This window comes from Cyprinodon variegatus, unplaced genomic scaffold (assembly GCF_000732505.1).
Source record: "Cyprinodon variegatus isolate N-32 unplaced genomic scaffold, C_variegatus-1.0 Scaffold797, whole genome shotgun sequence".
Taxonomy (NCBI): domain Eukaryota; kingdom Metazoa; phylum Chordata; class Actinopteri; order Cyprinodontiformes; family Cyprinodontidae; genus Cyprinodon; species Cyprinodon variegatus.
Genome location: NW_015151250.1, coordinates 123801 through 140284, shown reverse-complemented (window position 1 = coordinate 140284; position 16484 = coordinate 123801). Strand labels below are relative to the sequence as shown.

The window sequence follows — 16484 nt, the reverse complement described above, 5'->3', positions numbered from 1 at the left end:
TGAAAAGTCCTTTGCTTTCAAAAAGAGCTGAAAACATAGGTGAAGGGGGTTTGGTGACCTACTAATATTGATGTTATACTTTTGACATTTGGAGCGCTTCTAAAGTCCCATAAATAATTAAAAATAAATCCAGGATCTGCATCACATCTGCGTGACCTTTATGAACTGCCAGAAGCACATGTCAGCACGTTAGCACTACCGCAAACAAGAATGAAAAAATCAGACTTAAATATCCTATAGTATTTTAATTTGTTTGTGAAAAAGATCAGATATTTTTTGGTAGAGTTTACACATCTACTGTAGTCGCTAGTTCCTTTCTAGATTTTTACACACAGTTGTTAGTCACACTGTCAAATCATTCAATTACCTCTATTTATTAATGTTATTAGCCAGTTAAAATGTTTTGTAATACTATGTTTTGAACAGAGACAGGGGTCAAATTGCTTGAAATCCGTTTTGTATCTACTATCTACAGCACTTTTAATCCTTACCTTAAAGGTTGAGGTTATCAGTAATTATCTCCCTCTAATCCTAGATTCCAAGAGTGCTCAGTATTGATATCTTTTGCACTCATTAAATCTTACAACGTTTTACAACAAACAACAATTACATTTGCTTTTTGTTTCAGCTGAACACTTACCATCTAAGCATTCTTATGTTACCTATCTTGGAGTTGATGCAGAGCAAGGAGTTTTGTCAGAAAATCAATCGATGGTTCAATCAAGTTAGTGTGCCAAGAAAGGCTGCCTGCATTTTCTGCCCACAAAGCAATAATGTTGAGATTATTGGACAAACCCCGAAGAAGTTCAACAACTGAAGCACGCGGAGCTGTCAGATAATGGTACCCTGTGGAGGTGATAAAGTGACAAGGGCTCTGAGGCGCCTAATGTGCTGCCAACAACAAGTAAACATGCCATTCTTGAAGATGGCCTCTAGAAATTGTTCAGAAGTAGCTTTAAAAGTTACTTAGTCTAACATGCACACACACATGCTTATTGGCATCACAGGTCTGTTAAAACATCAGTTAAAACATCTAATATAGACATATAATCCCACCGGAAAAGAAAAAAAACAACTAAATCCAACACTTAATTTGAGGAGATCTAATCAATAGAATAAGAGAACCTAAATAATCTGAATGACACTTGGCCACATTAAATGGAAAGACTTCATTAAAGAAATGTCAAATAGTTTAAGAGACAACAAAAACCTTTATTTGGTTCTAACCTCATAAATTTAAAACGGTTCTGCTGTTAGGGCTTTAAATAGGATCCCCTTAGTCAAATGAGACTGAGCAACAAACACTCCAGCTGCAAAAAAACAAGAATTAAATATGTGAGGAAAGCATCACAGGCCCACTATAATACATTATTGAGTAGATGTAATTTTTTTAAACAACAGGTTCCCAAAATAGAGGTTAGAACCTACCCCATGAAGTCACCAAACACCAAGTGGGGTATCCCAGGGGCATCAATATAATATTTAATAGATAAATGTGAATGTCCCAAGAATTAAATGAATGCACCATGAAATTAGCAGATGTAAAATGTATTAATTTATCCAATATCAATCCATTTTCTACGGCTTTTCCTTCAAGCTCACAGTAGGGCTGTTGCCTATCTCCAGTGGTCTATGGTTAAAAGACATTGTAAACCCTGGATAGGTCACCACACATAAGGACACTGCTGTATATGTCCCCCCAGTGCTAATTCTACATCAGGCTATCTCTGAGTTTCAATCTGCACATACAGAGGGAGTTTTCATCCTTGCTGGGGATTTTAACCAGGCTAATTTGAAGACTGTGCTTCCTCATTTTTACCAACATATGGACTAAGCAACTCAGGGACATAACACTCTAGACTTATCCACTGCCTGTCCTCTGACCACCGATACATCAGTGTCTGGGGCTCTGTGGGGCAATCAAAATATAAGACCAGGTTAGTGAGTCCCACGTTTGTAATCATCCACTTCCAGAAACACATGGTCAGTAATCTGTTGTCTCCTCCTGCAGAAGTTCCTGCTTTAGACACCCACGCTGTTCACTTTGGTTCAGTTTACAATAAACCTGTTTAGAAACATGTTTGTCCGCCTCAAATACTGGATTCTACTGTTCTGAGCTTGAAAGAGATGCAATGTGGCATTGTCCAAATTTATGCCTGTCAAATGCAAATGATAAAAAATAACTCTGGTATTGTTATTATTCCTGTGTTTACTATTTAGGTTCCAATCAACTAAGACTTAACTGTATCATCAACCAAGTATGGTTTACACAGGTGAAAAAATTAGCTGTGTTCAAACGTCCAATCTGACCCTTTAATTTATTCAAACATAAGGGATGCATTCAGGTCAGGCCCCTGCCCCCACCTTGAGTCATTAGATCTGTCATGCTAATTCCAGGACTAAACCAACAGTAAAGCAGGTCAGGGTGTGGATGGAGGGGGCCATGCAGACACTCCAGGACAGTTTTGAATGTTCTGACTGGAACATGTTCAAAGCTGCAGCAACCTATGATAATAATGATAAATATCGATGGGTGTACCATGACTGCGTCTGACTACAGCAGCAAATGCATTGACGACGTCAGCACCACAAGGAACATTGTCATCCAACCAGCGACCCTGGATGACTGGGGAGGATCGGAAATCTCTAACAACACAGAACTCAGCCTTAAAGTCTGATGACAGTGAGGCACTGAGGACAGTGCGAGCCAACTTGAACCGTGCCATCAGATAAGTGAAGCAGAACAACAGACAGAAGATCCAAGATCTCCTCCATGATGTGAGCAACACCAGGAGGATATGGCAAGCTATACAGATAATCACAGATTACAACACACCCTCACCCTCGGTGGGCGTAGCTGATTTGAGTTCCTAAATAGACTAAACAACTTATTTGGAAGGTTTGATGCACTAAACACCACTCCAGCAGTGAAAGCTGTTACACATCATGGAGAGGAGGAACTTTTCCTTGCCACAGCTGACGTGTGGAAGACTCTGAGGAGAGTCAACCCAAGAAAGGCACCAGGTCCCGATAACATTCCTGGTCGGGTGTTCAAGGAGTGTGCAGGTCAACTGACTGGTGTCCTCACAGACATTTCTAACACCTCGCTGGACCGAGCCATAGTGCCAGCATGCTTTAAGTCTGCCTCAATCATTCTGGTCCCAAAGAAGCCTCAGGTCACCTCATTCAATGACTACCGGCCTGTTGCACTGACTCCCATTGTGATGACATGCTTTAAAAAGCTGGTCAAAGAACACATCGTCTCCAGTGTCCTCCCAACATTCGACCCGTTCCAGTTCGCCTACCAACGGACTCCACTGAGGACAGCAATTCCTCCAATCTTCACCTAAGCCCATCACACGTGGAGGAGAAAAACAACCACGTGCGGATGCTGTTGCGGGCCTTCAGTTTAGCTTTCAACACCATCATCCTACAGCATTTGATAGGAAAACTGGAACATCTGGGCTTCAATACACCTCTTTGCAATTGGCTGTTAGACTTGCTCACAAACAGACCTCAGTCCAGCAGGGTTTGAAAGAACACCTCTGATGTCATCACCCTGAGCACAGGCTCCCATTCTAAGAACCCTGCCGTTCACTCTGATGACACAAGACTGCACTCCCAGGTCCACCACCAATCACATCGTGAGGTTTGCAGATGACACCACGGTGATGGGCCTCATCAGAGAAGACAATGACTTGGACTACAGAGAGGAAGTGGAGCAGCTGGTGGGCTGGTGCAGAGAAAACAGCCTGATCCAGAACATGGAGAAGACAAAATAGATAATCTTCGACTTCAGGATGAACCGACCTAACCACACTCCACTGATCATCAACAGCTTAGCTGTAGAGGTGGTCAGCAGTACCACATTCCTTTGGGTGCGCATCACAAAGAACCTCACCTGGAATATGAACACCTCCTCACTGGTTAAAAGGGCACAAAAGAGCTTGTATTTACTGCGGAGAATGAGGAGAGCCCACCTGTACCCACCCATCCTCACAAACTTCTATAGAAGCAGCATAGAGAGCGTTCTGACAAGCTGTCTCATTGTGTGGTGTGCAGGCTGCATTGTTTCAGACTGTAAGAACCAGAAAAGAGTGTGGGAGTGTTGTCCTAGTGGGTTAAAGCAGTACACTTGTGCTCTGAGAAGGTTGCAAGTACTCGGTTCGCCTCCATTCTAGGTACTTGAGCAAAACCCTTAAGCCCACACTGCTTCCCTTATCCCTCTTACAATGAAACACTTTTTGCACCTATTTACAGTTGATCTTGGACTTTTTTTTACATAACTACTCTTGGAGCTCCATACTTGCTCGCCTCCATTGCTTTTCCTTGCTGACCATCTGTACACATGCGCAGTGACATAATCTGCTAATGTTCTTTTGGTAGATATACACAGAAAGGATATATTTACTAACAAAGTGACGAAAAGCAAAGCACTAAGGACAAAAATCACAAACACTAGGCCAGCGGGGAGCTAGCCTCGTGAGACCATCCTGATCTCGCGAGCTTTCAAGGTTTCACTCGCAGATCAGTCTGGAGACTCTCATTAAAGAAAATTTGGAGCCGTTCACCAAACGAACGTCCAATCAGCGTTGGCTTTNTATTTTCGCCCCTTCCCAAAATTACTTCAATGGAAGGTTTCCAGATGGATATGCGGAGCAAATCCATCTTGTGGAGTCAGGTTAATAGGAAGCTGCAAGTTGTCATAAAAATGTTAATTGCAACCAGAGTGAGTTACTGGCGCATACATTTAAAGATTGCTAAGTAACTTTACCATATATCCTTTAAAACAATGGGGTTGGGAATATTTTATTATCATGTGTTCATTTATTAAATGAATAAATCCAAAGGGGAGAAATCCTGCCAATCTTCCTAAGGTGTACCCTGCCTCTCATCCAGTGACAGCTGCAAATAGGCAGCAGCTCACCCCCCACCCCCAAACATCCATGAGAAGAGAAGCAAGTATAGACAATCAATACTTCTGAAAGACAGAACAGGAAAAAGATGATTCTTACACTTGTTGCGTACTCGATGTCCCTCCATATGTTTGTCTCCCTCGAAAGATCAGATGTCTCGAACAAGTTCTCCAGCACCACTTCCCCAATCATATCATGCCGAGAAAATCTGTCAAAGTCAAAGACGCTCATGTGGAGCTTCCTCACAGGCAGCTCGTCGTAAGGCACGGGAAACTGGAAGCTTTCGTTAAACGTGGGGTTGAGCGTCTTCCGGTGGACACGGGTCTGGAACTTCTTACGATCAGGTAGGAGGTAGACCTTGACGTAAGGGTCAGAGGTACCGCACAGGTCCTTGGCTGGTAGGTCTACTGCCCTGAGAATATTGACGATTAATGCCTCATTTTCGTAGTCGTACTTGAGCGAGATGTTAATCCTGCCACAGTTTTTCTCTTTGCCATTCTTGGACGACTCCTCTGAGTCTGAGGCCTTCTGTTGGTAGAGCTCTGGTTGGATGCGACCCAGGCTGGTTGGCTTTTCGTCCCTGTCCACCATGTAGTCATTGCCCAAATCTAAACTGCCCACCTGCATCTGCCTGGGGAGGTGTCTTTTGAAAGAGTTGTGCCTAAAGAGAACAAAACGAGTAAAAAGCGTATAAGAGGATGTAGGGAAAATCTGTGGGATATTTTTAATTAACAAACTCAGACAGACAAGTGTTGACAAAGGGCAGAGGACCAATTTTCACTCCTAGCAACAGACCTGACAACACAGATATCTTGCAGAGAAAGAACATCTAAATACACTAGCCAATTATAAATTATATAAACAGAATTTTTGAATTTAATCACATAGAGCAGAGATTGTAGTAAAGCAGATTACTTTGAGCTCATGGTGAACTGTGTTGCTGACTTCTTTAATGAATAGAAACTAAGGTGTGTTTGAAAGTAGCAAAACATTGTTTCTCTGAGTACATACAAACCTCATGTAAAAATAGGTACATGTGAATATGAAACGTCTGTTTTAAATAAGACCCTTTATGAAACAAAGACCCTTTATGACACAAGCACAGTTTTAATAGTATAAGCAGCTCCTTTGGGACACAATAAAGGGCATCATCTGTTGCAACTACCATATCTACAGTCACGGTAAAGAGATGTTGCATTATAGGCCCGCCTCCCATGATGCAATTGGTCCGGTCTGTTTGAGGCAGGAGAGTGTTGAGCCATGCCAAACTTACATACCCTTGTACGTCAGTGTGGCTGGCCTGGCCACTGATATGCTGTGAGTGAAACTGGCATACAGAGCCAAGAGGATGGATATTGAACACAAACAGTCATATTTCTCCTTAAATCACCTGCTGGATGGTAAGAAAAATGGCCGTTCCAAGAGGACAGTGATTCCAAACAGTCGTCAAAACTGGTTTTGTAATGGATAAAGCTGGCCAACGTCAGCTCTGTTGAATGAACCTGACCTTAGTCCTAACCAATATGGGTGAAATGTTCAATAAAGCATCTTCATTAAGAAAAACTAAAATTAAAGCTTTATTCATTAATTAAAAAAGCTACAATAACTTCATTTCAGCAAAGCAGTTCTTCATAAGCTTATGGAAACCTGTCTAATTAGCCAAGTTTTGACTAAAATGAAATACCTAAGAACATCAATTCCTCTCCGTGTTGTGTCATACTTCTACCCCATTTAGATCAAAAGTTGTGGATCACTTATTGAATAATCTTAGAAATTCTACTGAGCCTAATAGAAAAAAAAAACTCATCCACAAGTCTTATAACACTGGGAATATAAATTTGTGGGTCATTTTTTAATGGGACATTCCTCTACATGCATGAAAAGGCTCAAATTAAGCGTGATGATTTTCAGAGACTTTCAGCATAAGATTCTTTAATAAATGCTGAGTGTTTTTCAAGGGTTTTTAAACATATTCGACCTGGTTGCTAATAACTGTGGAAAAGGCTGTAAAACAGATTTAATAAAAGACTGATATTGGCTTTTTAACCTGCTGCAAACATACTGCAAAATGCTTTCGGTACAACTTTATTTCATTAATTGGTCTGAGGACTCAAATCAGCTATATGACAATGACCTACAGAGAACTGCAACTGAATTATGCTCAACAACCAGAACATACAAAAATTTTGAGAATAAATGTTGAAGTTATTCTCAGGCTGCACTTTGAAAATGTGCTACAGCGTGATTTCTGTTTCCCATTTTTTTTATATTCCAGGTTAAAATAAAGAGACATAATGTAAGTTTTTTTTACTGAAAATATCTTTAAAACAGCCTTTTTATTTGAACCTTTGCGACTAAAACATCGTTTGCAGACTGGCAGCTCATTAGTTCTGATGCATCTATAAGCCAGTAGCCTATCTTCACTAAACATACTTTGGAAGTTCCTGCACTGTTCAGCGATGTGATTTCAATTTGGTATAATCTAGCAAACAATTTAAAGTTACTTTCAAGATGTACAAAGATGATCCAAATCAACCAGTACACAGCTCAAATCAGTCCCTAATGGAAATTATATGTAGGTTGACAAAAAGGAAAAAAGAAAAAAACAAAACTTATTTACGAGCTCGCTACAATAACAAGCAGAAGAGTGCTGCAGTTCTGTGTTTTGGCCACAGGTGGCAGTATCATGAGAAAACTCTGTAATGCCTCTTAAATGGAGCTTCCAACATGCATGTTGTGAAATCAGGATCTATGGAGCGAAAACTGTTACATTATTGTTGCAAGCAAAAGACACTTTGTGTAAATAAAAAATACAATCCAGAAATCAATCTTTGAAAAACATATTAATTGAAGAAAAAAGGTTTTAATAATAACCGTAACTATTTTTTTAAAATTTATTTATTTTTTCTTTTATTCACTTTTGGCGGTGATCATTTCGCTCGAAAAGAGGAGTGAAGATGTATTGCTGCGTGGAGATTAGCAGCAACATTTTTTATTTGTTTGTTTAGGTTTAAAGTAAAGAAAATTTGATCTGTAAAACATAATGTGGAAAGAATGCATTTAAAAAAACATCTTAACTAGAGAAACAATAAGTTATCAAAATAAAATTTCAAAAATATAATAATTTGAAACAAATGAAATAAAAAAAAAACAGCAGAGTTACTCTCAGAAGCATGCTTTTAATTGAAAAGTTTGAATTGTAGTTTGTTTAAATTTTTGAAAAGTGTTTATTGTAATATTTCTATTTCATTTGCTTGCAACAATAATGGAACAACATTTACTCCTTATGTATGCATAAGGAGCATGCAACCTCAAGTGTTTTTAGATAGCATACAAAACATATCTGACTGTTATACAATGAGGTTTGCATGCAATAGACTAACCGTGTGGAGGACGCCGGCTCAGTGGTTTGTCTCTGCATGCGTTGCGTGCGACGTAGGAAGTGCTCCCTCATAGAGAGCTGCACGTCAGCAGGGATGTCAGGGGAGGTACGGCTTATCTTCACCGCAGCCTCAAGGAAGCCCATCGAACCCACGGGGTCCTTCACCTTCTCTGTCGCCATGGTGACCACCGGATGCTGGGGACTGGGCGGAGGAAGGGATTGCTGGTGCGGACAGTGCTCCAGGTCACCGGACGGGCTGAGAGATGGGCTTGGGAACTGAGCCTTGCTCCTCCAAGGCACCCAGCAGAGCTTCCAGGAGACTAATGTGAGAAGACCCAGCAGAGCGAGGCCACAAACAAGAAAGACGGCGAACGCGAGGCCAAAAGTAGCGTCTGGTGGTGAGCCGCAGGGACCAGAAGCAGAAGATCACACAATATGGACAAACAGATGGTGATTCCAAGGGTGAGAGATGATAAACAGAGAGAGAGAGAGAGAGTCTATTAGAACATGGTTTTTGTTACAGTCTGCTGCTGCATCAGTGGTTTCTATACAACACTGAGGGCATTAAGTACAATGAGAAATGTGCCTCAATTATATTTAAAACAAATAAGCATTACTCATTTAGCCAAACGAAACTGAATGTAAACATTTAAATCCAACATTATTTCCCAACAGCCGCAATTTTCTATTTAATGTTATTGGCTGCAGATGTAATATTCCAAATGTGACAAATTATTAATAAAAACAAACAAATTCAGGATTTGGATTAAAATAACTCAATAAACCAATAATCCAGCAAGAGCTCTGGTATTTTTAGCGATGAGGCATAAATAAATAAATAAAAGATTGGTTGGATTCATTTATTTTCTGCTCTATGAGAATCCTTCATATGAGAAACACAATAAGAGCTGGATATATACCAAGGATGCTGTCAAACACCCTGCAGGGATTTACAACGAGCGAAGGACAAAATCCACAGGGAAGTGTACTCAGACTACGAGTGCTGCCTCTTCTCTTTTAAATGAATATTACACTCAGCACCTGTGGCTTAGAGTGCCTTCTTCTCACGCTCTTCACAAGGGATTAAACTCTTTCGACAAAAATTGACTTGTGTTGCTTTTTGATTGTTCAGATTTGATATGCAATCACATGCAGAAGAGAGTTTAAGTGGCCTCTCGTAGAAATCTTGAAATTCTTTTTACAAAATACACAAGAGAAAGAGCAAAAAGCTGCACAGAGGCATGCGGAAATAGCTCAGACTTGACCTTTTCTCACTAAAACACAACTACGAGCTTTGACATGAGTAGAAACCTGCTGTTTGTGTTCTTCCAGGTTAGATCATGTTTGCTGTGCAGCGTGCTAGGTAGTTCTTGGGAAGAATCATGTAAACATTGAATGAAGGGGGTCCTTTGGCCTTTTTCTGACTGAACCTTTGATTAACTCATTAAAATATTTGTGCATATGTTTGTTTGTTCCATCGCCTTGTTGGTTTAAACTCAACTTGGTGGACCTGGATTTTACCAAGTAAGTAATGGCGCTTTAATGTGGAAAGAATAAAAGTGGCTCAGTGTCTTCGGGTCTGATGGCTCCACCGGAGATAACAAAATGTTGTAAGCACCATGTTCAACACTCCAAAACCCTAGTTTCAGCTGGTTTTACACCATTCCAATATCTCTCATGTTATATGATGCACTTTTGTGTAGATTAATGCAAACCAAAAACTAAATATTGAAAAAGAAAACCAGCCTTTTTTTTATTTTGTTACTCTGGTTGAGTTTGAACTGCAGGAACAATGTGACAGAAAGCAATAACATTCTCAGACCTCATACGCAGAAGCTTGAAAGGAATAACTGTCAGGGATTACACAAACCAGCCAGTAACACATGATTATAATTATTTTTAATTAATTTACAAAAATGGTCTTTAAATTATCAACTGGGACAATAAAAGAGGTAATTTTACAAAAACTACTTGGATAAAGAGGATTAAATAGTTGTGGATCAGACATCTGTTGAGACAGATGGGGGAAAATAAACAAAACAAAACAGAAAACCCTTACAAAGAAAGATTTTAACTAAGAAACAAATAAATGTCAGCCAGACTACTATTAACCAATATAGATATAGGAGAACAAATACTGTTTAACTCACATAAACAACCCAAAAGAAGAAAATGAAACAGAAGCAAATGATAAACTTCAAATTCCCCTGTTAACACTCAGTGAGTGGTATGACCCACTGCTAAATGTTCAGCAGAGATCAGCAACCTCAATGTACCTGATAACGCAAGCAAAAATAAAAAAAAACAAAAACTTTAATCTGTTGCAAATTATACAAGCAAGTAAATAAGACTGATAAAGTTAGCTGTCTACAATTTAAATAGTCAATGTAAATGTATAAATATGAATATAAATAAAAACTTATATTTAGTTAAATATGAAGCCGTTTGAAAATACATGAAATATAGAAAAACCAATACAGGTCATCCACCTCTGATGTGTAGCAGCAGGGTCACAGAAGCTAATCCACACATTCCTGAGTTTGTGGTTAAAAAAAATAAAAATTAATCATCAGAAAGTGAAAAAAGGCAAAGTAAGACCAACTGGATACACAAAATTTATATATTCACTGCTATCCTGTATGGGATTCAGGAAACAAGGAATGCATGAAATACAGGTCTGATGCTTTAGGAGCCACACCTGAGCTACAACCCTACGTTGGCCGTTGCTGGGTAAACAGGAAAACACCCCCTTTGGAATCAGTTTGCTCAGTGGGGCGACAGTGGCGTTGGATGTAGGAGTTTGCCCTGAAATCGNTTGTCATAAAAATGTTAATTGCAACCAGAGTGAGTTACTGGCGCATACATTTAAAGATTGCTAAGTGACTTTACCATATATCCTTTAAAACAATGGGGTTGGGAATATTTTATTATCATGTGTTCATTTATTAAATGAATAAATCCAAAGGGGAGAAATCCTGCCAATCTTCCTAAGGTGTACCCTGCCTCTCATCCAGTGACAGCTGCAAATAGGCAGCAGCTCACCCCCCACCCCCAAACATCCATGAGAAGAGAAGCAAGTATAGACAATCAATACTTCTGAAAGACAGAACAGGAAAAAGATGATTCTTACACTTGTTGCGTACTCGATGTCCCTCCATATGTTTGTCTCCCTCGAAAGATCAGATGTCTCGAACAAGTTCTCCAGCACCACTTCCCCAATCATATCATGCCGAGAAAATCTGTCAAAGTCAAAGACGCTCATGTGGAGCTTCCTCACAGGCAGCTCGTCGTAAGGCACGGGAAACTGGAAGCTTTCGTTAAACGTGGGGTTGAGCGTCTTCCGGTGGACACGGGTCTGGAACTTCTTACGATCAGGTAGGAGGTAGACCTTGACGTAAGGGTCAGAGGTACCGCACAGGTCCTTGGCTGGTAGGTCTACTGCCCTGAGAATATTGACGATTAATGCCTCATTTTCGTAGTCGTACTTGAGCGAGATGTTAATCCTGCCACAGTTTTTCTCTTTGCCATTCTTGGACGACTCCTCTGAGTCTGAGGCCTTCTGTTGGTAGAGCTCTGGTTGGATGCGACCCAGGCTGGTTGGCTTTTCGTCCCTGTCCACCATGTAGTCATTGCCCAAATCTAAACTGCCCACCTGCATCTGCCTGGGGAGGTGTCTTTTGAAAGAGTTGTGCCTAAAGAGAACAAAACGAGTAAAAAGCGTATAAGAGGATGTAGGGAAAATCTGTGGGATATTTTTAATTAACAAACTCAGACAGACAAGTGTTGACAAAGGGCAGAGGACCAATTTTCACTCCTAGCAACAGACCTGACAACACAGATATCTTGCAGAGAAAGAACATCTAAATACACTAGCCAATTATAAATTATATAAACAGAATTTTTGAATTTAATCACATAGAGCAGAGATTGTAGTAAAGCAGATTACTTTGAGCTCATGGTGAACTGTGTTGCTGACTTCTTTAATGAATAGAAACTAAGGTGTGTTTGAAAGTAGCAAAACATTGTTTCTCTGAGTACATACAAACCTCATGTAAAAATAGGTACATGTGAATATGAAACGTCTGTTTTAAATAAGACCCTTTATGAAACAAAGACCCTTTATGACACAAGCACAGTTTTAATAGTATAAGCAGCTCCTTTGGGACACAATAAAGGGCATCATCTGTTGCAACTACCATATCTACAGTCACGGTAAAGAGATGTTGCATTATAGGCCCGCCTCCCATGATGCAATTGGTCCGGTCTGTTTGAGGCAGGAGAGTGTTGAGCCATGCCAAACTTACATACCCTTGTACGTCAGTGTGGCTGGCCTGGCCACTGATATGCTGTGAGTGAAACTGGCATACAGAGCCAAGAGGATGGATATTGAACACAAACAGTCATATTTCTCCTTAAATCACCTGCTGGATGGTAAGAAAAATGGCCGTTCCAAGAGGACAGTGATTCCAAACAGTCGTCAAAACTGGTTTTGTAATGGATAAAGCTGGCCAACGTCAGCTCTGTTGAATGAACCTGACCTTAGTCCTAACCAATATGGGTGAAATGTTCAATAAAGCATCTTCATTAAGAAAAACTAAAATTAAAGCTTTATTCATTAATTAAAAAAGCTACAATAACTTCATTTCAGCAAAGCAGTTCTTCATAAGCTTATGGAAACCTGTCTAATTAGCCAAGTTTTGACTAAAATGAAATACCTAAGAACATCAATTCCTCTCCGTGTTGTGTCATACTTCTACCCCATTTAGATCAAAAGTTGTGGATCACTTATTGAATAATCTTAGAAATTCTACTGAGCCTAATAGAAAAAAAAAACTCATCCACAAGTCTTATAACACTGGGAATATAAATTTGTGGGTCATTTTTTAATGGGACATTCCTCTACATGCATGAAAAGGCTCAAATTAAGCGTGATGATTTTCAGAGACTTTCAGCATAAGATTCTTTAATAAATGCTGAGTGTTTTTCAAGGGTTTTTAAACATATTCGACCTGGTTGCTAATAACTGTGGAAAAGGCTGTAAAACAGATTTAATAAAAGACTGATATTGGCTTTTTAACCTGCTGCAAACATACTGCAAAATGCTTTCGGTACAACTTTATTTCATTAATTGGTCTGAGGACTCAAATCAGCTATATGACAATGACCTACAGAGAACTGCAACTGAATTATGCTCAACAACCAGAACATACAAAAATTTTGAGAATAAATGTTGAAGTTATTCTCAGGCTGCACTTTGAAAATGTGCTACAGCGTGATTTCTGTTTCCCATTTTTTTTATATTCCAGGTTAAAATAAAGAGACATAATGTAAGTTTTTTTTACTGAAAATATCTTTAAAACAGCCTTTTTATTTGAACCTTTGCGACTAAAACATCGTTTGCAGACTGGCAGCTCATTAGTTCTGATGCATCTATAAGCCAGTAGCCTATCTTCACTAAACATACTTTGGAAGTTCCTGCACTGTTCAGCGATGTGATTTCAATTTGGTATAATCTAGCAAACAATTTAAAGTTACTTTCAAGATGTACAAAGATGATCCAAATCAACCAGTACACAGCTCAAATCAGTCCCTAATGGAAATTATATGTAGGTTGACAAAAAGGAAAAAAGAAAAAAACAAAACTTATTTACGAGCTCGCTACAATAACAAGCAGAAGAGTGCTGCAGTTCTGTGTTTTGGCCACAGGTGGCAGTATCATGAGAAAACTCTGTAATGCCTCTTAAATGGAGCTTCCAACATGCATGTTGTGAAATCAGGATCTATGGAGCGAAAACTGTTACATTATTGTTGCAAGCAAAAGACACTTTGTGTAAATAAAAAATACAATCCAGAAATCAATCTTTGAAAAACATATTAATTGAAGAAAAAAGGTTTTAATAATAACCGTAACTATTTTTTTAAAATTTATTTATTTTTTCTTTTATTCACTTTTGGCGGTGATCATTTCGCTCGAAAAGAGGAGTGAAGATGTATTGCTGCGTGGAGATTAGCAGCAACATTTTTTATTTGTTTGTTTAGGTTTAAAGTAAAGAAAATTTGATCTGTAAAACATAATGTGGAAAGAATGCATTTAAAAAAACATCTTAACTAGAGAAACAATAAGTTATCAAAATAAAATTTCAAAAATATAATAATTTGAAACAAATGAAATAAAAAAAAAACAGCAGAGTTACTCTCAGAAGCATGCTTTTAATTGAAAAGTTTGAATTGTAGTTTGTTTAAATTTTTGAAAAGTGTTTATTGTAATATTTCTATTTCATTTGCTTGCAACAATAATGGAACAACATTTACTCCTTATGTATGCATAAGGAGCATGCAACCTCAAGTGTTTTTAGATAGCATACAAAACATATCTGACTGTTATACAATGAGGTTTGCATGCAATAGACTAACCGTGTGGAGGACGCCGGCTCAGTGGTTTGTCTCTGCATGCGTTGCGTGCGACGTAGGAAGTGCTCCCTCATAGAGAGCTGCACGTCAGCAGGGATGTCAGGGGAGGTACGGCTTATCTTCACCGCAGCCTCAAGGAAGCCCATCGAACCCACGGGGTCCTTCACCTTCTCTGTCGCCATGGTGACCACCGGATGCTGGGGACTGGGCGGAGGAAGGGATTGCTGGTGCGGACAGTGCTCCAGGTCACCGGACGGGCTGAGAGATGGGCTTGGGAACTGAGCCTTGCTCCTCCAAGGCACCCAGCAGAGCTTCCAGGAGACTAATGTGAGAAGACCCAGCAGAGCGAGGCCACAAACAAGAAAGACGGCGAACGCGAGGCCAAAAGTAGCGTCTGGTGGTGAGCCGCAGGGACCAGAAGCAGAAGATCACACAATATGGACAAACAGATGGTGATTCCAAGGGTGAGAGATGATAAACAGAGAGAGAGAGAGAGAGTCTATTAGAACATGGTTTTTGTTACAGTCTGCTGCTGCATCAGTGGTTTCTATACAACACTGAGGGCATTAAGTACAATGAGAAATGTGCCTCAATTATATTTAAAACAAATAAGCATTACTCATTTAGCCAAACGAAACTGAATGTAAACATTTAAATCCAACATTATTTCCCAACAGCCGCAATTTTCTATTTAATGTTATTGGCTGCAGATGTAATATTCCAAATGTGACAAATTATTAATAAAAACAAACAAATTCAGGATTTGGATTAAAATAACTCAATAAACCAATAATCCAGCAAGAGCTCTGGTATTTTTAGCGATGAGGCATAAATAAATAAATAAAAGATTGGTTGGATTCATTTATTTTCTGCTCTATGAGAATCCTTCATATGAGAAACACAATAAGAGCTGGATATATACCAAGGATGCTGTCAAACACCCTGCAGGGATTTACAACGAGCGAAGGACAAAATCCACAGGGAAGTGTACTCAGACTACGAGTGCTGCCTCTTCTCTTTTAAATGAATATTACACTCAGCACCTGTGGCTTAGAGTGCCTTCTTCTCACGCTCTTCACAAGGGATTAAACTCTTTCGACAAAAATTGACTTGTGTTGCTTTTTGATTGTTCAGATTTGATATGCAATCACATGCAGAAGAGAGTTTAAGTGGCCTCTCGTAGAAATCTTGAAATTCTTTTTACAAAATACACAAGAGAAAGAGCAAAAAGCTGCACAGAGGCATGCGGAAATAGCTCAGACTTGACCTTTTCTCACTAAAACACAACTACGAGCTTTGACATGAGTAGAAACCTGCTGTTTGTGTTCTTCCAGGTTAGATCATGTTTGCTGTGCAGCGTGCTAGGTAGTTCTTGGGAAGAATCATGTAAACATTGAATGAAGGGGGTCCTTTGGCCTTTTTCTGACTGAACCTTTGATTAACTCATTAAAATATTTGTGCATATGTTTGTTTGTTCCATCGCCTTGTTGGTTTAAACTCAACTTGGTGGACCTGGATTTTACCAAGTAAGTAATGGCGCTTTAATGTGGAAAGAATAAAAGTGGCTCAGTGTCTTCGGGTCTGATGGCTCCACCGGAGATAACAAAATGTTGTAAGCACCATGTTCAACACTCCAAAACCCTAGTTTCAGCTGGTTTTACACCATTCCAATATCTCTCATGTTATATGATGCACTTTTGTGTAGATTAATGCAAACCAAAAACTAAATTTTGTAAAAGAAAACCAGCATTTTTTTTTATTCTGTTACAGAAAGC

The 16484-nt window shown here is 39.4% G+C and overlaps 1 protein-coding gene across 1 annotated transcript in view; it reads right to left on the bottom strand.

The window, feature by feature from the left end:
- The window catches only part of LOC107098651 (synaptotagmin-6-like), a 91124-nt gene that overhangs the window by 17120 nt on the left and 57520 nt on the right, over nt 1-16484 (bottom strand). The window contains exons 2-6 of the mRNA XM_015396424.1: nt 14713-15103; nt 11429-11990; nt 10064-10079; nt 8300-8690; nt 5016-5577 (exon numbers count right to left, since the gene is read on the bottom strand). Coding sequence (XP_015251910.1) covers nt 5016-5577; nt 8300-8690; nt 10064-10079; nt 11429-11990; nt 14713-14891 — 1710 coding nt within the window. The 5' untranslated portion in view covers nt 14892-15103. The remainder of the gene's footprint in view (nt 1-5015; nt 5578-8299; nt 8691-10063; nt 10080-11428; nt 11991-14712; nt 15104-16484) is intronic.